At 51.9% G+C, this 21432-nt stretch overlaps 1 protein-coding gene across 3 annotated transcripts; it reads right to left on the bottom strand.

Annotated features, from left to right (window-relative positions):
- Positions 1-384: 384 nt before the first annotated feature.
- On the bottom strand, positions 385-17430 carry ECE2 (endothelin converting enzyme 2). Of its 3 annotated transcripts, none has more exons than XM_009446942.5 (19): positions 17254-17430; positions 16741-16965; positions 16419-16554; positions 15978-16193; positions 15399-15523; positions 15135-15281; positions 14891-14956; positions 9458-9646; positions 8326-8468; positions 7839-7953; positions 5481-5591; positions 3893-3991; positions 3710-3787; positions 3070-3173; positions 2760-2870; positions 2567-2634; positions 2197-2387; positions 1988-2083; positions 385-1353 (listed from the first exon to the last, which is right to left on the bottom strand). In XM_009446942.5, exons 1-19 carry the CDS (start codon positions 17290-17292, stop codon positions 1177-1179), a joined length of 2436 nt encoding a protein of 811 aa, XP_009445217.2. In that variant the 5' UTR covers positions 17293-17430; the 3' UTR covers positions 385-1176. The 3 variants fall into 3 exon arrangements, with proteins under 3 accessions (XP_009445217.2, NP_001414883.1, XP_001148031.2); NM_001427954.1 differs by having other exon boundaries at positions 16879-16965; positions 17254-17427; XM_001148031.4 differs by lacking the exon at positions 16741-16965 and having other exon boundaries at positions 17254-17429.
- Between the last annotated feature and the right edge of the window lie 4002 nt (positions 17431-21432).

Below are 21432 nucleotides of genomic sequence, written 5' to 3'. Positions count from 1 at the left end.
CTTCCCACCACTGCAGGGTAAGGGCCGCCCATCTTCCAAGTTGACCCTGGCCCAGTAGTTACCCACACTCAGTGTCAGGCCTGGCTGCACACACCAGTGGAGGAAAGCAGCAAATCCTTCCAGCTGTAGAACAGCTGGGGATGGGGCTATGGCCACCAGTTAGCAGACAATGTATTCTGCCCAGTCAGACTCAACTTCCTTCCATTCCTCCATCCTGCCTCTCTTTCTCTGTCTTCTCTGGGCTTCAAATCTCAGTCCCCTGTATCCGCTAGTGAGTAAATGAGCACTGAGGACAGTGGCTGGCATACAGTAGTTGCTCTGTAGATGCTGGTGGAATGAGTGAATGGATACATGAAAACAGGACTGAAGGAAGAGAGACAGGCCGACGGATGCATGTCTGTTTATTGGCACAGGGTCCTATAAGGGCCAAGACCACACCCTCCCACCCTCTTTTCTGTAAAAATAAACTCTGTTCTTCCTTTTCCTTGCTCTATCTGCTTTCCTGCTTTGTCCAGGGAGAATCAATCATTTGCTAAGGCTTGTGCCCTAAGACACAGGAACCAGTACCCGCTACACATATGCACTTCCCCTCTCAGCCCAGGGAAACAGTGGGCAGCAGGAGGCTTTCAGAGGCCCTTGGGCTTCCACTAGGAGCTGTCAGTGAAGGTCAGCAGCAGCACTGGGAGCAGTGGCACAAGGAGCACAGGGTGAGGTGGGGGTAGCCCGTGAGGGTGAGCCAGACAGAGCTGAGTCCACCCCTAAGTGCGCACTGAGTGAGCCTGGGGAGAAGTCCAGGAGGTATACCACCCAGGCCTGTGGGTCACAGTGGGGCAGGCACGGCAGGCCCCATGGCCGCCAGGCTGAGTGAGCCTGGGGACAGAAGAGGCAGACTCCTTCCTATGGGAACTGGCCTCCCCACCCAGACCTCTTCCAGGCAGGGTGACACGGAAAGATGTCACAGTGAATGGTGGGGGCTCTGCTGGAGGCAGGGGCACCCCCAAAGCAGAGGCACAATGTGGTGATTGAGGAGGGTCTGTACTCATGTCACCTGTGGTGGGGAGGGACTAGACCCAGCCCAGCTTGCATTTGCTTCCTCCCAACCCAAGAGCAAACAGCTTTGTCAGGAGAGCTGCCCCAGGTCTGGTGACAGCTGGCCATTTCTCCCCTGATCCAGGTCTACCACACCTCACACAGCTGCCCTGGGTTCATGGGGGAGCCGACAGGGCAGCCGAAGTGCCGCAGGAAGTCACGGGAGTTGGAGAGAGTGCCCAGCACGCGGAAGCGGGCAGGGCTGTGGGGGTCGGTCACCAGCCCCTCGTGAGAGCTCTCTGGTGTGCGGACCGAGCACCACACCTGCGGGCCAGGACAGACATGGGGGCATATGGTGTCTAGTGTGGAGCCGGGCCTTAGAGTCAGCTACAGCCATCCCAGGGGCACGAACCACCACCGCTGCAGCCCCTCCCAAGTTCCTTCCAAAACTGCCCTGGACATCGGGTTGCCCAGCATGGACATGACGAGGGGAAAAAGCGGAGCCCCAGAAGCTGCCTGCTGTGGCTGCCCAGCGGAGGCTCTGCCTGGGTCCTTGCTCTGCCACTTACTCTATTCCTGGGCAGCCCCGGACAGGCCACTCTGCATCCCGAGCTTTAGTTTCCTGCATGTCTCCCTCACAGGAACAGCGTGAGGATGAACGTTTGCCCCCTTCGCCACCCTTTGCCCCACCCTGTGCCCCGCAAGCACGACAACCTTGCCCTTTGAACTATGCGAAATCCTACCAAGGCATTCTCCCGCTCAGGCCTCTTCAGGCTGCCTTTGTGGGCCCTGGCTGGCCGGAGGCTCTGGGCATGGGCCTTCCCAGCCCACCTTTCATGCCCCAGCCTCAGCCCCATTCACCAGCCCCTTTGACACGTGCCCCAGAGTTCTTCTAATGACATACTCAGGAGGGAGCAGGACAAAGGGGCAGACCCCAGGCCTTCCGAGAGGGTGATACCTGGGCAAATCCCACGAAGAAGAGCTGGTGGTTGGTGAGCCCCACGGCTGGCAGTTGCTGCTCCTCCCCATGCTTTCTCAGCCATGCTTTGTAAGCCTGGGGACAGAACAGTGGGCAGCAAGCCCATCCAGGCCTGCCCCCATCCACCCAGCACCTTTCACCCCAGGCCAGCAGGCCTCAGCCGCTGGAGGGCTGGTCAGGCCACTCACATTGTAGGCAGCCTTCAGCCCCCCGTTGTCAGCAATGTTCTCCCCCAGCGTCTGGCGGCCGTTGAGCCTCTCCCCATTGACCTGGTATTGATTGTACTGTTCCTCCATGCAGGCCGTGTGGTTCCGGAAGGCTGCCAGGGACTCATTCTGCCACCAGGGCCGCAGGTTCCCTTCTTTGTCATACTCGCGCCCTGAGGAGAACTCACCTTTGCACCCCACCAAAACCAGAGCTCATCTCTTGGGGGCAGCAGTGCCCCCACCAGCCCTGGTCCACAGACTTCAGGGCCCTTGGGGCTACATCAATGTCCCAAGGCCTTGCAGGAGCCACTGGGAATTCTAGGCTAGAGGGGACGACTCCATGGGCCCCTACCTTGGTCATCAAAGGCATGCGTCAACTCATGGCCCATGACCACACCGATGCCACCAAAGTTCAGGGCCCTGGTAGGTGAGGAATAGCAAGTGAGGACATGGTGGGGGTACTTCTGAATCCCACCTCCAGCCCTGCTCCCAGCTCAACCACAGGCCCAGGCCCCAGCACCCAGCCCCTCCTGCTTCAGACACACTTGGGGTGGTTGCGGGCATAGAAGGGGGCCTGCAGGATGCCAGCGGGGAAGACGATCTCATTCTTAGTTGGAAGGTAGTAGGCATTCACTGTCTGGGGGGTCATGCTCCACCTGGCGGAGGAAGAGTGAGGGGCTGAGGCTCCCGACTCTCCTGACACTGCTCCCCTCCCAGCAGCCCTGCCCTACCTCCTGCAAGGGTATGGGGCCGCCGGTCTGGGACCAGTCTTGCCACCCTTTTCCCCCATCCCAGGAAACCTTCCCCCACCTCTCCTGCCACCCCTAGTGTCTATGTCCACCCCGTCATTCTCACTGGTCTCGGCTGGGAGGCTTGCGGAGCTGGTCAGCCATAACCTTGGCAGAGAAGTTGTACAAATTCAACATGTTTTGGAAGAAAGAATCTTCAGAAATTTCGTACTGTGGGAAAGGTGGGAAGTAGAAAGAGAGCAAGAGAATCCATTGGAGAAGATAATAGCCCCAGTTTGGCTACTCATTAGTATCTCTCCAAACCTCAGTTTCCTCAACTGTAAAATATCTAGTAAACCATAATTGGCAATATTTAAAGGCCATTTATGTTATGGGTGCTGTTTTTTTACATACTGTATTCATTTATCTCACAACAACCCTATGAGGAAGGCACTAGTAGGACCCCCATTTTACAGAAAATGAAACCAAGGCCTAGAGAGATTTTGTTAAGGTTACAAAGTTAGGGGTAGAAACAGAATTTGATTAGGCTTGACTCCAAATCTTGGCTCGTTAACACTATATTTCACTGCTGTTTGGCCTGCAGCCTGTCACAGAGCCAACATTTTAACAATGCTGGTTACCTCCATCTGCCTCTAAAAGAAACCGACAAGCACCTCTTTCCCAGTGCTTGAGCCCCAATTTCTAAGCCCAGGGAACAGTGCCCTCTACAGGGCTGAAGTTCAGTACTGATGAGCGTAGGTACTCACCCCGTCATAAACATCATCCAGCTCTTTGGGCTCCAGGATAAAGTCTGGGAAACCAATCATATCATAGATGGCATCTGCCTGAAGAGACCAGGTTAAGGGTTTGTTTCCTTCCCCAGGTTCCTAGCAAAACTGTATCCTTGAACCCCACCTCAAGATGGCGCCCCAACCCTAGCCACCGCTCACTTTCTCCTTGGCTGCCTGGCGGGTCTTCTCATCCATCCAAACCAGCTGTCCCAGGGCCTCCTCAAATGCGGTCCGGATTTCGCTGATCATCCCCTCTGCCTGGGAGGGAGGAGGCAAAGTCAGCCTTCCCCTGCACTGAATGCATCCCTGCCCCCACCCATCCACCCTTGGTGCCCCATCCCCATCCACCTAGGGGAAATGGGAACGTCTAGACCAAAGAAATACGGCTGAGCACCTGGAGACGATGAGAAGGAAACACCATTTGTAAAGGTACTGGGATTGTGGCTGGCTTTTTTCTTAATTAAATAAACATTTTAATTGACAATAAGTTCATCAAATTATATTATAATTTAATATAGTGCAATGATTTTTTTTTTTTTTTGAGACAGAGTCTGGCTGTGTCACCTAGGATGGAGTGCAGTGGCGCAATCTCGGCTCACTGCAACCTCCGCCTCCCGAGTTCAAGCGATTCTCCTGCCTCAGCCTCCCAAGTAGCTAGGATTACAGGCTCCCGCCATCACGCCCGGGTAATTTTTGTATTTTTAGTAGAGCCGGGGTTTCACCATCTTGGCCAGGTTGGTCTTGAACTCCTGACCACATGATCCACCCACCTCAGCCTCCCAAAGTGCTGGGATTACAGGCGTGAGCCACCATGCCCAGCCTAGTGCAATGATTTTTATCTGATTATGAAAAGAGGACATTCACAGAAAATTTGGAAAATTGAGAATTGAAGAACAGACCAGTTATAAAGCACTCATTCATAGATAAGTTCTTTTAACATTTTGATTACCCACTTCTAGAGTTTTTCCCTCCCCTGATATGCATATAAAATATGGAATTATGTTGTATAAGGTATATATTTTTTGTAACCTACTTTTTTCGCTGAAAGATATATCAGCCATTTAAGGATCCTCACAACCCATCCTAACCACAATTTATTTTTCCTTTACCCTATAGTTGGACATTTAACCTGTTCTCATTTTCTGCTATTATAAACAACATTGCCATAAAAACCATAAACATCCTTACAGGTAATACTTTAAGCACATCCATTATCATATCCTAATAAATAAATATTTCTTCTAGTTATAGAGTTAAACATAAACACATAGACAACTTTAAAGGACTCTTATAATCCCACTGCCCAAAGCAGCACTACTTCATTTGTTCATCAATTTACATCCAGTTGTTTTTCTTTTCTTTTCTTTTCTTTTTTTTTTTTTTTTGAGACAGAGTTTTGCTCTGTCGCCCAGGCTGGAGTGCACTGGCGCGATCTCGGCTCACTGCAACCTCCGCCTCCTGGGTTCAAGTGATTCTCCTGCCTCAGCCTCCCAAGTAGCTGGGATTACAGACACCCGCCACCACGCCCGGCTAATTTTTTGTATTTTTAGTAGAGACCAGGTTTCACCATGTTGGCCAGGCTGGTCTCGAACTCCTGACCCCATGATTCACCCGCCTTGGCCTCCCAAAGTGCTGGGATTACGGGCGTGAGCCACCGCGCCTGGCTCCCGTTGTTTTTCTATATGTCTGCACATACATGAACAGTCAATTTTGAGGGCATAGTGTTGAAAGAATCTTGTAGACTCACAATTTCTTTGCTTTGCCGGTCAAACGTGGCCTTCACGAAGAGGGACCCCAAAGCGAAGCCAAGGGCGTCATCCGTGTTGGAGATGCAGGTCTGCCACCTCGGCACACAGGACTGTTAAAGGACAAAGAGCCAGGACCCTAGAGATGGCTGTGTCCTCCAGTCAGAGGGCCTTTCTCTGTCACTGGGGCTAGCAGCCCTTCTCAGCTCTGGACAAGAGTCCTGGGTTTGCTCAGTGCCACATCTGTCTTTTTTTGAGACAGGGTCTTGCTCTGTCACCCAGGCTGGAGTATAGTGGTGCAATCACTGCTCACTGCAACCTCTGTCCCCCGGGCTCAAGCGATCCTCCCACCTCAGCCTCTCGAATAGCTGGGACCCCAGGCACATGCCACCACACCCAGCTATTTTCTTTTGTATTTTTAGTACAGAAGGGGTCTCACCATGTTTCCCAGGCTGGTCTTGAACTCCTGAGCTCAAGCGACCTGCCCGCTTTGGCCTCCCAAAGTGCTGGGATTAAAGGCATGAGCCACCGTGCCCGGCCCACAACTAATTTTATATCCAGTCAGTCCCCCATGCAAGAAACCTGGGAGTCACTCAGCTTCCTCCATCTCCCTAACCCCCACATTCAGTCTATCAGCAGTTTCTACTACTTTGACTTCTTTTTTTTTTTTTTTTTTTTGAGATGGAGTCTCACTCTGTCACCCAGACTGGAGTGCAGTGGTGCGATCTCAGCTCACTGCAAGCTCCACCTCCCGGGTTCACGCCATTCTCCTGCCTCAGCCTCCCGAGTAGCTGAGACTAAAGGCATCCGCCACCACGCCCGGCTAAATTTTTTGTATTTTCAGTAGAGACGGGGTTTCACCGTGTTAGCCAGGATGGTCTTGAACTCCTTACTTCAAGTGATCCGCCCACCTTGACCTCCCAAAGTGCTGGGATTACAGGCATGAGCTACGGCGCCCTGCCTGCTTTGATTTCTTAATCATCTTTCCCATCCACTCAAGTGGACGGGGAAAATGATTACCACTTCCCTGACCTATAACACTATCATCTTGAACTCCTGAGCTCAAGCACTCCACCCACCTCAGCCTCCCAAAATGCTGATTACAGGCACGAGCCACCACACTCAGTCTGCAATTGCCCTTTTTTTTTTTTTTTTAAACAGAGTTTTGCTCTTGTAGCCCAGGCTGGAGTGCAATGATGCAGTCTCAGGTCACTGCAACCTCCAGGTTTAAGTGATTCTCCTGCTTCAGCCTCCCGAGTAGCTGGGATTACAGTTGCTTGCCACCACGCCCAGCTAATTTTTTGTATTTTTAGTAGAGATGGGGTTTCACCGTGTTGGCAAGGCTGGTCTTGAACTCCTGACCTCAGGTGATCCACCTGCCTTGGCTTCCCAAAATGCTGGGATTACAGGCATGAGCCACCAAGCCTGGCCTGCAATTGCCTCTTAACTGGACACCCTGACTCCATTCTCATCCCCGCTTCCCTGCTGCTCCCCTCCATCTTCCATTTAGCCACCAGAAATATCATTTCATACATAACCCAACTGTGTTTCTCCTCTCCATGGCTACTCCCATGGAGCCCCATCTGTGAAAGAATCAAGGCCGGACTTCCCAATACAATATTCAGGTCCCTTCCCAAGTGCCCCATGCCCACCTTACCACACCCCATCTCTCAGTTGCCCTCTTCTCAAGCTCATGCCAGAACCTGTGTAAAGCCACCATGCTCCTTTTGGCCTCTAGGAATTTGCACATGCCGTTCCTTGTCCCTGGAATGCCCTTCTCCCCGGCTTTCTTGGTGAACTTTTCCATCACATGGCACCTCTCAGAGAAGGCTTCTCTGATGCCCTTCCCCACCATCCCCCCAGGTGAAATGTGCTGTCCCACCTCTGTCCTATAGCACAAAAGTCTTTCACTCAGTGTGAGCAGTTATCACCACAAAATATAATGTATTTGTTTACATGTCCACTCCCCCCACTTAATGGGGCATCTTGAAACTAAATACTCATTTATTTATTATATCCTCTCCATCCTCCTCATCAAAGCCGAGTGCCTATACATACCATGTACTGTGCAGGTGCTTCACTTACATTAACTCAGCTAATACTCTTCCTGACAACCCTCCAAGTTATTCCTGCTTTACAGAGCAGGAAATGGAGAGTCAGAGAGGCTAGGTGATCTGCCCAAGGTCCTACAGGCTAGAAAATGAATGAGTTGGGATTGAAACGCAAGTCGGCTTGCTTCCAAATTCTGCGCTCCATACTATGCACCTGTGCCCCATGAGGCACATGGTGCCTGTCACACTGAAGGTATGCAGCATCGGCTAGACTGGATCAGAACGTGGAGGCAAAATCAGAAAGCCCACCTTCTTAGTGCCATAGAGGGTCTCCAGCAGCTTCTCTTGTGCAGACTCAAAGCGTCGGTCCAGGCTTGAGGTTGTCTTTTGCACCAGGTTCCAGATCAGGTAATTGTTCAGGATGCTGACAACCAGACCAGAAAATAAGAAAAGGGCAGGTGGGATGCCCTTCACACCCCTCAAACCAGCCCCCAGGAACATGCAAGTTGCAGGAGTCCCGAGAGGCATATGTGGAAGCTGTCCCGGGGTTCCTCTTTGGTCCCGGGGCCACACACCTGCCTGTAGGGGTCAGGTTGGAGAGCAGTTGGGGGACAGAGATCACAGGGAGCACCCTGCAACCCTAGCGCAGAGGAAAAGCCCATAGACATTCTGATTCAATGTTTGGAAGGCCCATAGCATTATCAAATGTTGTTCTGTGTGGCTGGGCCTGTCCACTATGCCCAGCCTTGCTGGAGACCTCCACAGAACCCACCCTCACCCTGGGCTACCCCCACACCTTGGTTCCGTGCGGTTGATGAGCTCTGACACCTGCTGCAAATAATCCATCCCATACACCACCACAGGCTCAGAGTCACTCAACTCCAATGGTGACAGCAAGAAAGACAGGAACTCAAGCCAGTCCATGGAGGGCGCCAGAGCCTGACAGAAAAAAATCTCAGGCCTTGCCTGCCCGACTAGCTTCCAGCAGATCCCTCCCCCACTGTATGCTGTAGCCTGGGAGCCCTTCCCATTGCCATAGCAACAACTACTGGCTTCATGGTGTATCCTTCCTGTAATATACCCTTTTCCAGGCCTGGGCACCTCCAATCTGGGAGCCCAACCACTTATTATACAAGGATAACCACTACATGTGACATTCAGCTGGGGCCTAGATATTCAAATATTTTCCTAACAATTGATAAAATACCACTCCCAACACCCTGCACGTACTGGCTTCTCCTCCAGAACCACACTCCATCCCAACTTTTCCATAATCCAACATCTAAAGTGTTAATGGCCTGGCACAGTACGGGTCCCCCAGTGGAAACTTTCACTTCTATTTTTTTTTTTTTTTTTTTGAGATGGAGTTTCACTCTTGTCACCCAAGCTGGAGTGCAATGGCGCGATCTCAGCTCACTGCAACCTCCGCCTCCCAGGTTCAAGCGATTCTTCTACCTCAGCCCCCCGAGTAGCTGGGATTACAGGCATGTGCCACCACACCCGGCTAATTTTTTATTTTTAGTAGAGATGGGGTTTCACCATGTTGGCTAGGCTGGTCTTGAACTCCCGACCTCAGGCGATCCACCCGCCTCGGCCTCCCAAAGTGCTGGGATTACAGATGTCAGCCACCATGCCCAGCCTATTCTGATTGTTTTGTGGACATCTCATACAAACTGTTATACATTTTTAACACAATCCCTCCATGCATCCCCAGGCAAGAAAGGGACCAAAGGATGACCCAGTGAGAGGTGGCCTAAATGGACACCATTTTTTTTCCCCAGGACAGCAGCAGTGCAGCTGGGGAGCACAGAAAAGCAAGGGAATGAGGAAAGGACTGGCTGCCTTGGGGAGATGGCATGGAGGGAAGCTGGGTGGTCCGTGCCAAGGCTGGCCCCTCTCAGTTGTCTCCAGCCCCCTGCCTGCCCCACCTGCAGCTCCGAAATGCTCATCTTGTGGTAGATCTTCTCCTCGTCGCGCCGCTGGTCCTGGGGCACTGTGATGTTGGCCAGCTGTATCTCCAACTCCAGCACCTGCTGCATCTGCTCCCTCGTGGAGGTGGGCCGCCCACCCAGCAGCAGCCCCAGTTCCTCCATGTAATCCAGATAGGCAGTGAGCACCTGTCAAGGCCCGGGTGATCCTCAGAGCCCAGCAACAAGTCCTGCCCAAGGCTGAGATCTGTTCTTACCACCACCTCTGCCCAATATCTCTTCTGTTTGATCCTTCTGGAAGCCTTTCTGGATGACCTGTTTCATTTCTGACACACTGCTTACCGTCATTGGCTAAGTATTGTTTACTTACTTCTTCTTCTTCTTCTTCTTCTTCTTTTTTTTTTTTTGAGATGGAGTCTCACTCTGTTGCCCAGGCTGGAGTGCAGTGGCGCGATCTTGGCTCACTGCAACCTCCACCTCCTGGGTTCAAGCGATTCTCCTGCTGCAGCCTCCCAAGTAGCTGGGACTACAGGCGTGTGCCACCATGCCTGGCTAATTTTTTGTATTTTTAGTAGAGACGGGGTTTCACCATGTTAGCCAGGCTGGTCTCGAACTACTGACCTCAGGTGATCTGCCCGCCTCAGCCTCTCAAAGTGCTGGGATTACAGGCGTGAGCCACTGCACCCAGCCATGTTTACTTACTTCTGTACTTGTTTATCATCTATTTCTCCAAGGAGAAGGTGAGTTCCAGCAGAGCATTGTTCCAAGTTACAGCAGCTTACTCACTGCTGTCTCTAGGGACTAGAACACAGAGTAAGTGCTCTGCAAATGTCTGTCCAGCAGATGGGTCTGCTTCCCATACTGCTTTGCCTTCTCATTTCCTAGATCCCTGCTAGTTGTCCCAGCCCATCAGTGACCACGTGCCTTCACTGAACAGCTGACTGGACCTCACAGGGGATCGGGGCCATGGTGTCCTCAGGCCTCTATTACCTCCCATCCTGCCAGGCCTCAAGCTAGCTGCTTTCTCCACTACCCGCTGGTCTCCAAGGGAGAGAAAAGCATGGAGAAGAAATATTTAGTGACCACTTCTGCAGACATGCATCAGACTCTCTATTAGAGGCTTTCCATACAGTGTATCTTCTCCTCCCCGCACAGCAACTTCATGAAGTGAAGAGGAGTCCCATTTCACACCCCAGGGCAGAAGCTTGGGAAGATGACACGGCTTGACTTCCATCACAAACTAGCAGATGGCAGAGTGAGAATGTGGCCCAGGCCTGATGACCCCAGGGCCATGGCGGCCCTGGCCCTGCTCGGGTCCAGTACAAACTCTTGTGGCCTCACCCCTGCTGGCCCTGAGGCTCCATGAAGGCAGGGCTGGGTTTGCTTTGTTCACCACTGTAATTTCAGACCCAAGCGCAGCTATCTGCCACAGAGTAGGTGCTCAATAAATATCTGTTGAATAACAGGGTGAAAACCTGCAAACAGACACTCAACACTGCTCTGTGCCAATTCCCTTAACCCTCCTCCCAGAAACCACTTCCCACTCAACCTGAAGGCCCACCTGGGCTCCACTAATCGCCAAAGGCCATCTCTTCTTCTACTTACCAAGAAGTTTTAGATCCCTTAATATTCTGTGTATTTCAAATTCCTCCTGTCTCTCACCTCTCCTCCTACTTGCTGCTGGCATCAGAGGAAGAGGTTTGAGTACCAATCCCAGTCATCCCAGCTCCTGAGGGGGTGGTTAGCTAAACCAGTGATCTCACCTTACCCCTTCTCTCCCTACCTTCTCACCTTCAGCTTAGTGCTTACTTTTGAGACTCTCCTGAACCCTGCTTTACTCTTAGTTTTTTTTATTGTTGTTGTTTGTTTGAGATGGCGTCTCCCTCTGTTGCCCAGGCTGAAGTGCAGGTGTGTGATCTCGGCTCACTGCAACCTCCGCCTCCCGGGTTCAAGCGATTCTCCTGCCTCAGCCTCCCCAGTGGCTGGGATTACAGGCGCGGGCCATCACGCCTGGCTAATTTTTGTATTTTTAGTACAGACAGTGTTTCGCCATGTTGGCCAAGCTGGTCTCGAACTCCTGACCTCAGGTAATCTGCCCACCTCGGCCTCCCAAAGTGCTGGGGCCACAGGCGTGAGCCACTGCACCCAGCCTACTCTTAGTTTTCATCCTATCTTAACCTTTTGTGTTGCATCTTTCTCTAGATCCCAGCACAGGAGGCTTCCTGAAGGCAACCAGTGACACGGTGACAGCCAAACTGAAGTCTTTCCTCTTGCCCCTTCCAAAGGGTTGAAGGATGTGGTTCTCTCCCAAATTGTAAAAATTATCTCCTCCCCTGACTCAGATGATGTCAAAATCACACATCTGTTCACATCACTTTTGAGTTTCCCTTTCCATTTCTTTCGGGATGAATCCTAAATTTGGCCCGCAATGCTCCTGCATAGTGTGAGGCTATGGACCTGTCCAGAAGGCCTTGGCCCGCATGCCCCTCCTGCTCCCTCTCCCATTGAGAATGGCCAGTGGGCTGGCCATATGCCTTCCCACCTTGGAGCCTTTGCATAACCTATTGCCTTTGTAGAGCCCTCTCCCTTCATTGCAGCCTATCCGCACCCTGGAACTAGGCAGGTTCCTGGTCACACTTGCTCTCAGAACCCTATGCTTCTCCTCTATATAGTCCCAACAACTGGAAACAGGACAACTGTGTAGCGAACTGTTTTATGCCTTCTCCCCCACTCAGAGGGTAGTAGAAGTGTCTTGTTCACCATATGCCTAGAGGAGGGTCTGGCCAAGGGATGCTCAGCAGATGTTTCTGAATGAATGACAGAAGGACAAATGGTTGTCCTACTCCACAGCAATCTCTTTTGCTGACTCTCCCACTGCCCTTAAAATACAAGGATCTCCTTCTGTCCTTTCTCTGTCCTCCTCCTGTCTCACCTCTTCAAAGCCTTTGTTTAGGTTTCTTTTTTCTTTTCTTTCTTTCTTTTTTTTTTTGAGACAGAGTCTTGCTCTGTTGCCCAGGCTGGAGTGCAGTGGTGCCATCTCAGCTCACTGCAACTTCCACCTCCCAGGTTCAAGCGATTCTCCTGCCTCGGCCTTCCAAGTAGCTGGGATTACAGGCACCCGCCACCATGTCAGGCTAATTTTTGTATTTTTAGTAGAGATGGGGTTTCACCATGTTGGTCAGGCTGGTTTCAAACTCCTGACCTCAAGTGATCCACCTGCCTTGGCCTCCCAAAGTGCTGGGATTACAGGTGAGAGCCACCACACCCAGCCCAATTTTTGTATTTTTAGTAGAGATGGGGTTTCACCATGTTGGCCAGCTGGTCTCAAACTTCTGACCTCAAGTAATCAGGTCGCCTTGGCCTCCCAAAGTGTTCGGATTACAGACACCCTGCCTGGCCTGGTTAGGTTTCTAAGGAGACGCCCCTCAGGCCTCTGGGTCCTTTCAGGCTTATTCTCTCTTCAGGACTCCACACAGCTTTCCCAGCTGCCTGCTGACCTTTCTGTATGTAAGGTGCCCAGGTCCCATCAAACTCCCATGTCTAAAAGGAGCAGCTCCCACACCCTGATTGAGCATCTGCCACATGCAGCAGCATAAGTTTGTACCCCTAACCTACTCCAAACGCCATATGAGGTTGATGCTATGATCCCCTGTTTATGGATGAGGGAACAGCCTCAGAGAGATTAATCAACTTGCACCAAGCAGCAGAGCTGAGACTGAAATCCAGGTCTGACTCCAAAGTCTCTCCTATTCCTGTGACGTTGCACTGTCTCCTCTTTCTCAATGTACCCTAAGCTGGTTCTTCCTACAGACATCCCTAATTCCCAAGGGACCCCTCCATTACACCATCATGAAAGCGTACAGCTTCAGCCATCTTCACCTCTTCCCTCCTCTAACATCCGGGCACCAAGAACTCATGATTCTGACTTGATGATATCGCTTACATCCTCCCCTTCCTACCATTCCTTCTGCCACCTCTTTCATTTGGGACCTTCCTGACTCAGAGCACGGAGTACCGCAGACACTCTTAATTCATCTCCAGGCTTTCTTTCTCACATCTACTTTTCACACCCCAAACAAACTGACTTCCCAAAGCACTGCGCTCCCTCCCTACTTTGGAGCATGCAATGGTTCTCCAGGAGCTACAGAATAAACTCCGTAGTGTGCTATTCAAGGTCCCCTCCATAACCCATTCCTGCCCACCTCTCCAGCCTCTCATCTGCCTTGAGTTCTATATTTTACCACAGTGGACCCCTTGCCATGGTCCAGACACACCTAGCCTTTCCCTCGTCAACACTTTTTTTTTTTTTTTTTGAGATGAAGTCTTGTTCTGTTGCCCAGGCTGGAGTGCAGTGGTGCCATCTCAGCTCACTGCAACCTCTGCCTCCTGGATTCAAGCGATTCTCTTTGCCTCAGCCTCCCCAGTAGCTGAGATTACAGGTGCACACCACCATGCCTGGCTAATTTTTGTATTTTTAGTAGAGACGGGTTTTCACCATGTAGGCCAGCCTGGTCTTGAACTCCTAACCTCAAGTGATCCGCCGGCCTCAGCCTCCCAAAGTGTGGGGATTACAGGTGTGAGCCACTGTGCTCAGCCTCATCAACACTTTTGTTTAAACTGTTCCTTCTTTCTTTTTCTTTCTTTCTTTTTTTTTTTTTTTTTTTTTTTTTTTTGAGTCAGAGTCTCTCTCCGTCACCCAGGCTGGAGTGCAGTGGCACGATCTTGGCTCACTGCAACCTCCGCCTCCCAGGTTCAGGCAATTCTCCTGTCTCAGCCTCCCAAGTAGTTGGGATTACAGGTGCCTGCCACCACGACTGGCTAATTTTTGTATATTTAGTAGAGATGGGGTTTCACCTTGTTGGTCAGGCTGGTCTCGAACTCCTGACCTCAGGTGATCCACCCACCTCGGCCTCCCGAAGTGCTGGGACTACAGGCGTGAGCCACCGCACCTGGCCTAAACTTCTTTCTACCCAGCATGCCCTCATCCACTCCTATGTATTCTACAGGACCTGGCTCAAATGCAATCTCTTCAGGAAGACTTTGCTGGCTCCCTAAGTCTCTCCTGAATCCTCAGGACCCTCTTGTGAGCTTTGTTCTCAGCTATCTAGGTCCATGAACCCATCGACACTGAATGCTTCCTGTGGCGATGGCTCGGAAACTTATATCTCAGAATTCCCCCACTGGACCTGGCACACAGTAGGTGTCTATGAAACCTACTAGAAGAATAAGAGGAAGGAAGGAAGGAAAAGGGGAAGAAAGGGAGGGAGGGAGGGAGGGAGGAAGAAAAGAAGAAAGAAAGGAGGGGCAGTTTGTTCACTAGGTGACAGGATAGGCTCACCTTCCCTGCTCTGACCCTTGGCAAAGGGAAAAGTCAACAGGGATCAGCCCAGCTCAGCAAGGGGTAGGGATGGGGATTCGGAAGATGTTCCTTACTTTCTCATTGGCAGTTCTGTTTAAGTAGTAATCCCGAGAGGGCAGAAAGAGCCCAGACTGGTCCACCTGCAATGTCAAGGAAAGGAGGTGAGCCCCTCGCTTTCCCCACCATGAGAACCTGAATTCCCGAGCAGGGGTAGGGGTGGGGCCGGGGGGTCAGCCCAGCCTGCCTGTCACAGGAGAGGGAAGTCTGGGCTCAGCAAAGTGTCCCTAAGTCTCTCCCCACCCTTTCCCAGCTCATCACCTGGATAACATTGCTGTTGGAACTCTTAGAGTCGGCACTGATGTAGACGGTGAAGAATGGGGTGGCCCTGTAGGTCCCTGCTACTGCCTTCAACACCTCCATAAAGTTGTCCTGGTCCCAGGGCCCCGTAATGTTCCAACCACCAATCTATGTAGAGACCATAAGTGGAATGATTAGTGCAGGAACTCCCAAAGCGTTCCTGGGCCATCTCCTCTCTCAAGGCCCCTCCTGCTCCCCTGCCCTCAACTGGCTCAGTGGCCCTACCTTGTCAATGAGGTCTCTCAGTGGCTGGGCTCCCAGCTCCTCAATGCGCTCCACCTGTAGGCAAGATAGGTAGAAGCGCTGTGTCTTCCGCTCAGCTTCACTGCTGGAGTTGAAGGTGGTGTTTTCTGTGGGGCAGAACACAGGATCCAGGTGGGAATTACGTTAACTGCTGAGGGGGAGTCCCTGGCCCTTGCTCGGTTTCTCTCCTTGCCTTGTCAATGAGCAGTCCTGCTAACGCAGACCCAGGAAGAGTGTCTGAAACAGCAAGCCGTGGCTTCCTCTCCCTGTCCATGGAGACCCAAGGATATCTAAGCAGTACAGGCTCCCTGGTGTCTACCACACCACGACAGTGCTCCAAACAGAGTGCAGAGAAGCGGCCCTCCATTATATCCAGAGTTCTGCCCCCATCAAACCCATCCGCACTTCTCAATAGTCCCCTGCTCTCTGCCTCCCCACCCTCTGGAGTGTTCACAGAACCATCCACTTCCTCATTCATGGACACTATTTGCTAAGTGCCAGGCCCTGTGCTGGGCACAAGGCACATAGGTGGCCCAAGGCCTCCCTAACAGCCCCACTCACCAAGCAGGTGCTTCAGTATGGCCTGGTTTTGGTCCCAGAGGCTGTTGAAGGTGTTCCAGCGAGAACGCCCATCGGGCAGGGGGTTCCTCCGAATCCAGCCCCCACAGGAGAACTGGTAAAAGTCCTCACAGGGGCTCACCCCTCGGTCCAGGGACTCCAGGATTTTTCCAGCCACTCGAATGCAGGCCTCTGTAAGGCAGGTGCTGTGGGATGGGTCTGTGGTAGGGAACACGGCCGGAGGGTAGGAGACTGTCAGTCTGTCTGTCTGGAAGAGGCAAACTCTTTGCAAGGGCCATGACAGCAGGAAGGTTGGGAAGAGAAAGCAAAGCCGGGGGCTTTTCTGCAGGGAAGGCTTGGTTCCCACAGGTGAAAATCTTAGAGGCCCTTAGGCCTCCAGAACCCCTAGTTATGAATACCGATGAAGAGTGTGGGCCCACCTACCTCTGTGGTACTGGACCCCTAGGGCCACAAGGCAGCCCAGAAGCAGTGCAGCCAGCAGTAGAGAGACACCTGCTAAGACCAGCTCCAGCTGCGTGCGTGAGCCTAACAGCTGTCTTGTCCCCTTCTGGAATCCCACCTGGGGAACACAGGGGGACAGAGAGTGACTGAGATGCAGGGCAGGGATCCAAGATTACCAGAGGGTGAAGCCACAGGCAGTTTTCAGAGCCACAGGGTTAACTTTGGGCCCGGGGGCAATGAGGCCAGCTGGTGAGTTGAGCCCTGAGTCTGTTTTGTGCAACGTCATGGCTTAGCATCGCCTCACCATAGTCCTAGAGCAGAGGCCAGAGATGGAGCGGAGGTGGGGGCAGGTGACCCTCCAGAACAGCCCAGAGCTCCTGGGTGTGCCAGGCGTCATGCCAGGGCTGGGGCCTGGTGAGAAAGGGGAAGCCCCCTTGCCCACCTCCATGGCGTCCGGGGAGGCCCCGCCCTCTACGGGGGTCTCGGGTGCGTCTTCATCCCGAAGCGTGGCCCGTTTGTACTCCACCATCTGCCAGACAGTCGGGGTTGCCAACCGAGGTCAGGCAGAGAGGGCTATTTGCCCAAGACCCTGCCCCAGTGCTCCCTGCCTCGCGGACCCCTCCCCGCTGCTAAGAGGGCCCTTCCCTTCCCACCTACCCTGCTCTCGGGCCTGGGGTCTCTCTATCACCGCTCCACCAGGCCCGGGAGGCAGCCCTACCTCCGCGAGCCGGGCACCGCCTGCCCCTCCGCGGCCGACCCCTCTGCCTCGTCCCCCTCCACCCAGTCCCCTCCCGTGGAGCCCGGGGCCCCCACTCACGTTGCTGCCAGCTCCCAGCTCCTGCAGCGCGACGTTCATGGTGGAGTCGGGCCAGGCGGTGATTCAGGGCTCCCGGCAGCTGGCCCGCTCCCGGGCCGCGGCCCTGGTCCCCTGCCCGGCCCCGCCGTCACCAGCCATCACGGCCGCCGTGCAGCACCCCGGCTCGGCCGCGGCCGCCCCCCCGCCCCCGCCCGAGTCCACCACCCCACGCGGAGCCCCGCCCGGGGTGGGGGGAGGGTGGGGGAGAGGGAGGAGCGCGCCGAGGCTCTCCGCAGGCTCCAGCTGCCCTCCAGCAACACCGGAGACCCCTCCACGCTTCATGGTCCGCCCCCCATCTCAGCAGCACCCTCCTTCAAGCCACCCATAATTTACTTTCCTAGGAAAAGTAATGAAATTCAACCAGGCCCAGATGTTGCTAATACTCCTTGGCCTACTTCCCCCAAATTTCAGGCTGTCTCCATCCCCTTTAAGCACTTCAGAGAAATTATGCCCTCCTGAGGAACGTCTTCCCCCAGTAGTCCACACAGCCCCTCTTCAGCCGGCAAATACAGAGCACACAGGCAGTTCACTCACATTCAGGGTGTGCACGTGGTACCTAGCTGTGGTACCTACCTATGTGCAGAGAGCGCATGGACGCCAAGGCGCCAAGGACACGGGCAGGCACGACGCCCAGCACACAGTCCACACACACACGAGATGCCCACAGAATGTACACACACTGCATACTCACACACAGTGTACACACGCACAACACACCCAGAGCCAACACACACGCACACTGTGTTTCTGTATGTACACACACCAAGTGCAGGGGGAGCATACACTCCACACACACACAGCCTACACTGACTCTACTCTTCCATGGCGCTTCAAGACCACACTTCTACTCTCCAAGATAACTGCTGTCATCAGATCGTCTCATAAAGGGAGGGTTACAGATGGTGACAAATTGGCAGGGAAAAAAACAGCCATGCACAGATATTTAAAGAAAAGACGTGCTAACACTTCTAACTTGGGGAAAGCAAACCGTTTTATTTGGGAGATTTACAAGGAGAAAAAAAACTAACACCAAGCAATATTTAACTGAAAAGCAATAGTGTGGCACCCATGCATCTGCCATCTGCCTTCCATATTGTCATTCCTTAATCAGGCCTGGTGTTATTGCAGTCTGCTGCACTGAAAAGTGCCTAGTATTTTACAATTCAAAAAAAAAAAAAATGGAAAAGAGAGTGCGCTTCATCTTCCTCTCCCCATCCTCCACCCCCACTGAGAAAGTACAAGAATTTGACCTGAGAAGGCTTGAATGGGTAGCAAACACATAATCCATTTCTTTCTCTTTCTCTCTCTTTCTTTCTTTCTCTCTCTCTTTTCTTTCCTTTCTTTCTTTTCTTTTCTTTCTTTCTTTCTCTTTCTTTCTTTCTTTCTTTCTTTCATCTTTCTCTCAAGAAGGGTGTCAGCCGGGTGCAGTGGCTCACGCCTGTAATTCCAGCACTTTGGGAGGCCGAGGCGAGTGGATCACGAGGTCAGGAGTTCGAGACCAGCCTGGCCAACATGGTGAAACCCCATCTCTACCAAAAATACAAAAATTAGCCAGGCATGGTGGCGGGCGCCTGTAATCCCAGCTACTTGGGAGGCTGAGACGAGAATCGCTTGAACCCAGGGGGGTGGAGGTTGCAATGAGCTGAGATCATGCCACTGCACTCCAGCCTGGGCAACAAAGAGCAAAACTTCGTCTCAAAAAAAAAATAAATAAAATAAGAGAAGGGTGTCTCACTTTGTTGCTCAGGCTGGAGTGCAGTGGCATGGTCATAACTCACTGCAGCCTCAAATTCCTAGGCTCAAGCAATTCTCCCACCTGAGCCTCCCTAGTAGCTGGGACTATAGACACGTGCCACTGTGCCTGGCTAATTTTTAAAAATTTTTTATAGAAACGGGGTCTCACCATCTTGCCCAGGCTGGTCTTGAACTCCAGGCCTTAAGCAATTCTCCCACCTCGGCATCCCAGTGTGCTGGGATTACAGGCGTAAGTCACCATGCCTGGCCCATAATCCATTTATTGACGCTGACCTCAGTTCTCAGACAACTTGCTGCAGTGGATCTAATGCAGAATGTTCTTGCGGCTGAGAAAGAGTAGATGATAAATGAAGCAGGCTGAGAAGTGTTGCATTTGCTTTTGTTGGCATTTTGCACCCCAAAATTGCATGGTTCTCAAACAGGAGACAGTACAGTACAGTAAGGATAAAAGATTCTGGATCCAGACTCTGTTTCCTCATTTGTAAAATGGAAATGAGAATACCTACTTCAGGCCACACACGGTGGCTCATGCCTGTAATCCCAGCACTTTGGGAGGTCGAGGTGGGTGGATCACCTGAGGTCAGGAGGTCAAGACCAGCCAGGCCAACATGATAAAACCCTGTCTCTACTAAAAACACAAAAAATTAGCTGGGTGTGGTGGCACACGCCTGTAATCCCAGCTACTCGGGAGGCTGAGACAGGAGAATTGCTTGAACCCAGGAGGTGGAGGTTGCATTGAGCCGAGATCGTGCCACTGCACTCCAGCCTGGGCAACAAGAGCAAAACCCTGTCTCAAAAAAAAAAAAAAAAAAAAAAAAGACTAATACCTACTTCAAAGGCTAGTTGTGAGAATTAAATGAAATAGTACTTGTAAAGTATATGGGACAGTGCATGACACATAATGGGCAATGTGGTTTTTTTGTTTGTTTGTTTGTTTGTTTGTTTTGAGACGGAGTCTCGCTCTGTCGCCAAGCTGGAGTGCAGTGGCACGATTTTGGCTCACTGCAACCTCCGCCTCCTGGGTTCAAGTGATTCTCCTGCCTCAGCCTCCCGAGTAGCTGGGACTACAGGCACGCACCACCACACCTAGCTAATTTCTGTATTTTTAGTAGAGACGGGATTTCACCATGTTGGCCGGGCTGGTCTTCAATGCCTGACCTCAAGTGATCCACTCACCTTGGCCTCCCAAAGTGCTGGGATTACAGACGTGAGCCACTGAGCCTGGCTTACAGCATTATAATCTTGTGAAACCACTGTTATTATACATGCAGTCCATCATTGACATAAAGGTTGTTATGTGGTGCATGATTGCATAATGAAAGCTACTACGTATGGGCCACCTGGCAACAGGATCATTAGAAATATTCCCAGGGTCGCTGCAACAGCATACTACAAATAGCAAGTTTAGACAGCACTTTACTATGTGGCAGCCACTGCTCTAAGTGGTTTACATCTTATGCACTCATGACACTTACGAAGCCATTCTACAGATGAGGAAACTGAGACATAGAAACACTCAGAATTATACAGGTTGTAAGTGGCAGAGCTGGGATTCAAACCCAGGGAGTATGGTTCCTTTCTGGAGCGCAGTTTAGCAATATGAATCAAAAGGTGGCTACACTTCCTCCCTGCATTAGTTGCTAGTGTTTTGCTACATCCCTTCTAGGAAGAATAAGTGGAAATACATAAATTTCCAAGACAGGCAGACTTGGGCTCAAATTTGGGCTCAATTCTTTATCAGCTGTATCATCTTTATCAAGTTACTTCAAAGCTCTGACTGTTAATTTTTCTCATCTATAAAATGGGAATAATCACCCCTGTCTCAGAGAGTTGCTGTGAGAATTAAATGCAACCACATATGATAGAGCCTGTTACCTATTTTTACACTGCTCTCAGATGCACTAGGCTTGGCCTAAATGGACATTTTCTTTTCAAGTCTCTTTCATGACCCAAATTATTTTGAGACCCATAACCATCGCCCCCTCCCCTCCCCTCCCCTCCCCTTTCCTTCCTCCCTTCCTCCCTTCCTTCCTTCCTTCCTTCCTCCCTTCCTTCCTTCCTTCCTTCCAATTTTTAGAGACAGTGTTTGCTCTATCACCCAGGCTGGCATTATCAGAGCTCCCTGCAGCCTCAACCTCCTATGCTCAAGCGATCCTCCCACCTCAGCCTCCCAAGTAGCTGGGACTACAGGTGCATTCCATCACACCTGGCCTTTTTTTTTTTTTTTCATACAGATGAGGTCTCACTGTGTTGCCCAATTTGGTCTCAAACTCCTGAGCTCAAGTAATCCTCCTGCGTTGGCCTCCCAAAGTGCTGTAGGCCTGAGCCACCACGCCCAGCCCCCCATAACTATTTCTGACTACATGTTAAATACCCTATGTATAA

Source organism: Pan troglodytes, chromosome 2 (assembly GCF_028858775.2).
Source record: "Pan troglodytes isolate AG18354 chromosome 2, NHGRI_mPanTro3-v2.0_pri, whole genome shotgun sequence".
NCBI lineage: Eukaryota > Metazoa > Chordata > Mammalia > Primates > Hominidae > Pan > Pan troglodytes.
Note: the sequence above shows the minus strand (reverse complement) of the source record. Positions and strands in the feature narration are given on the sequence as shown.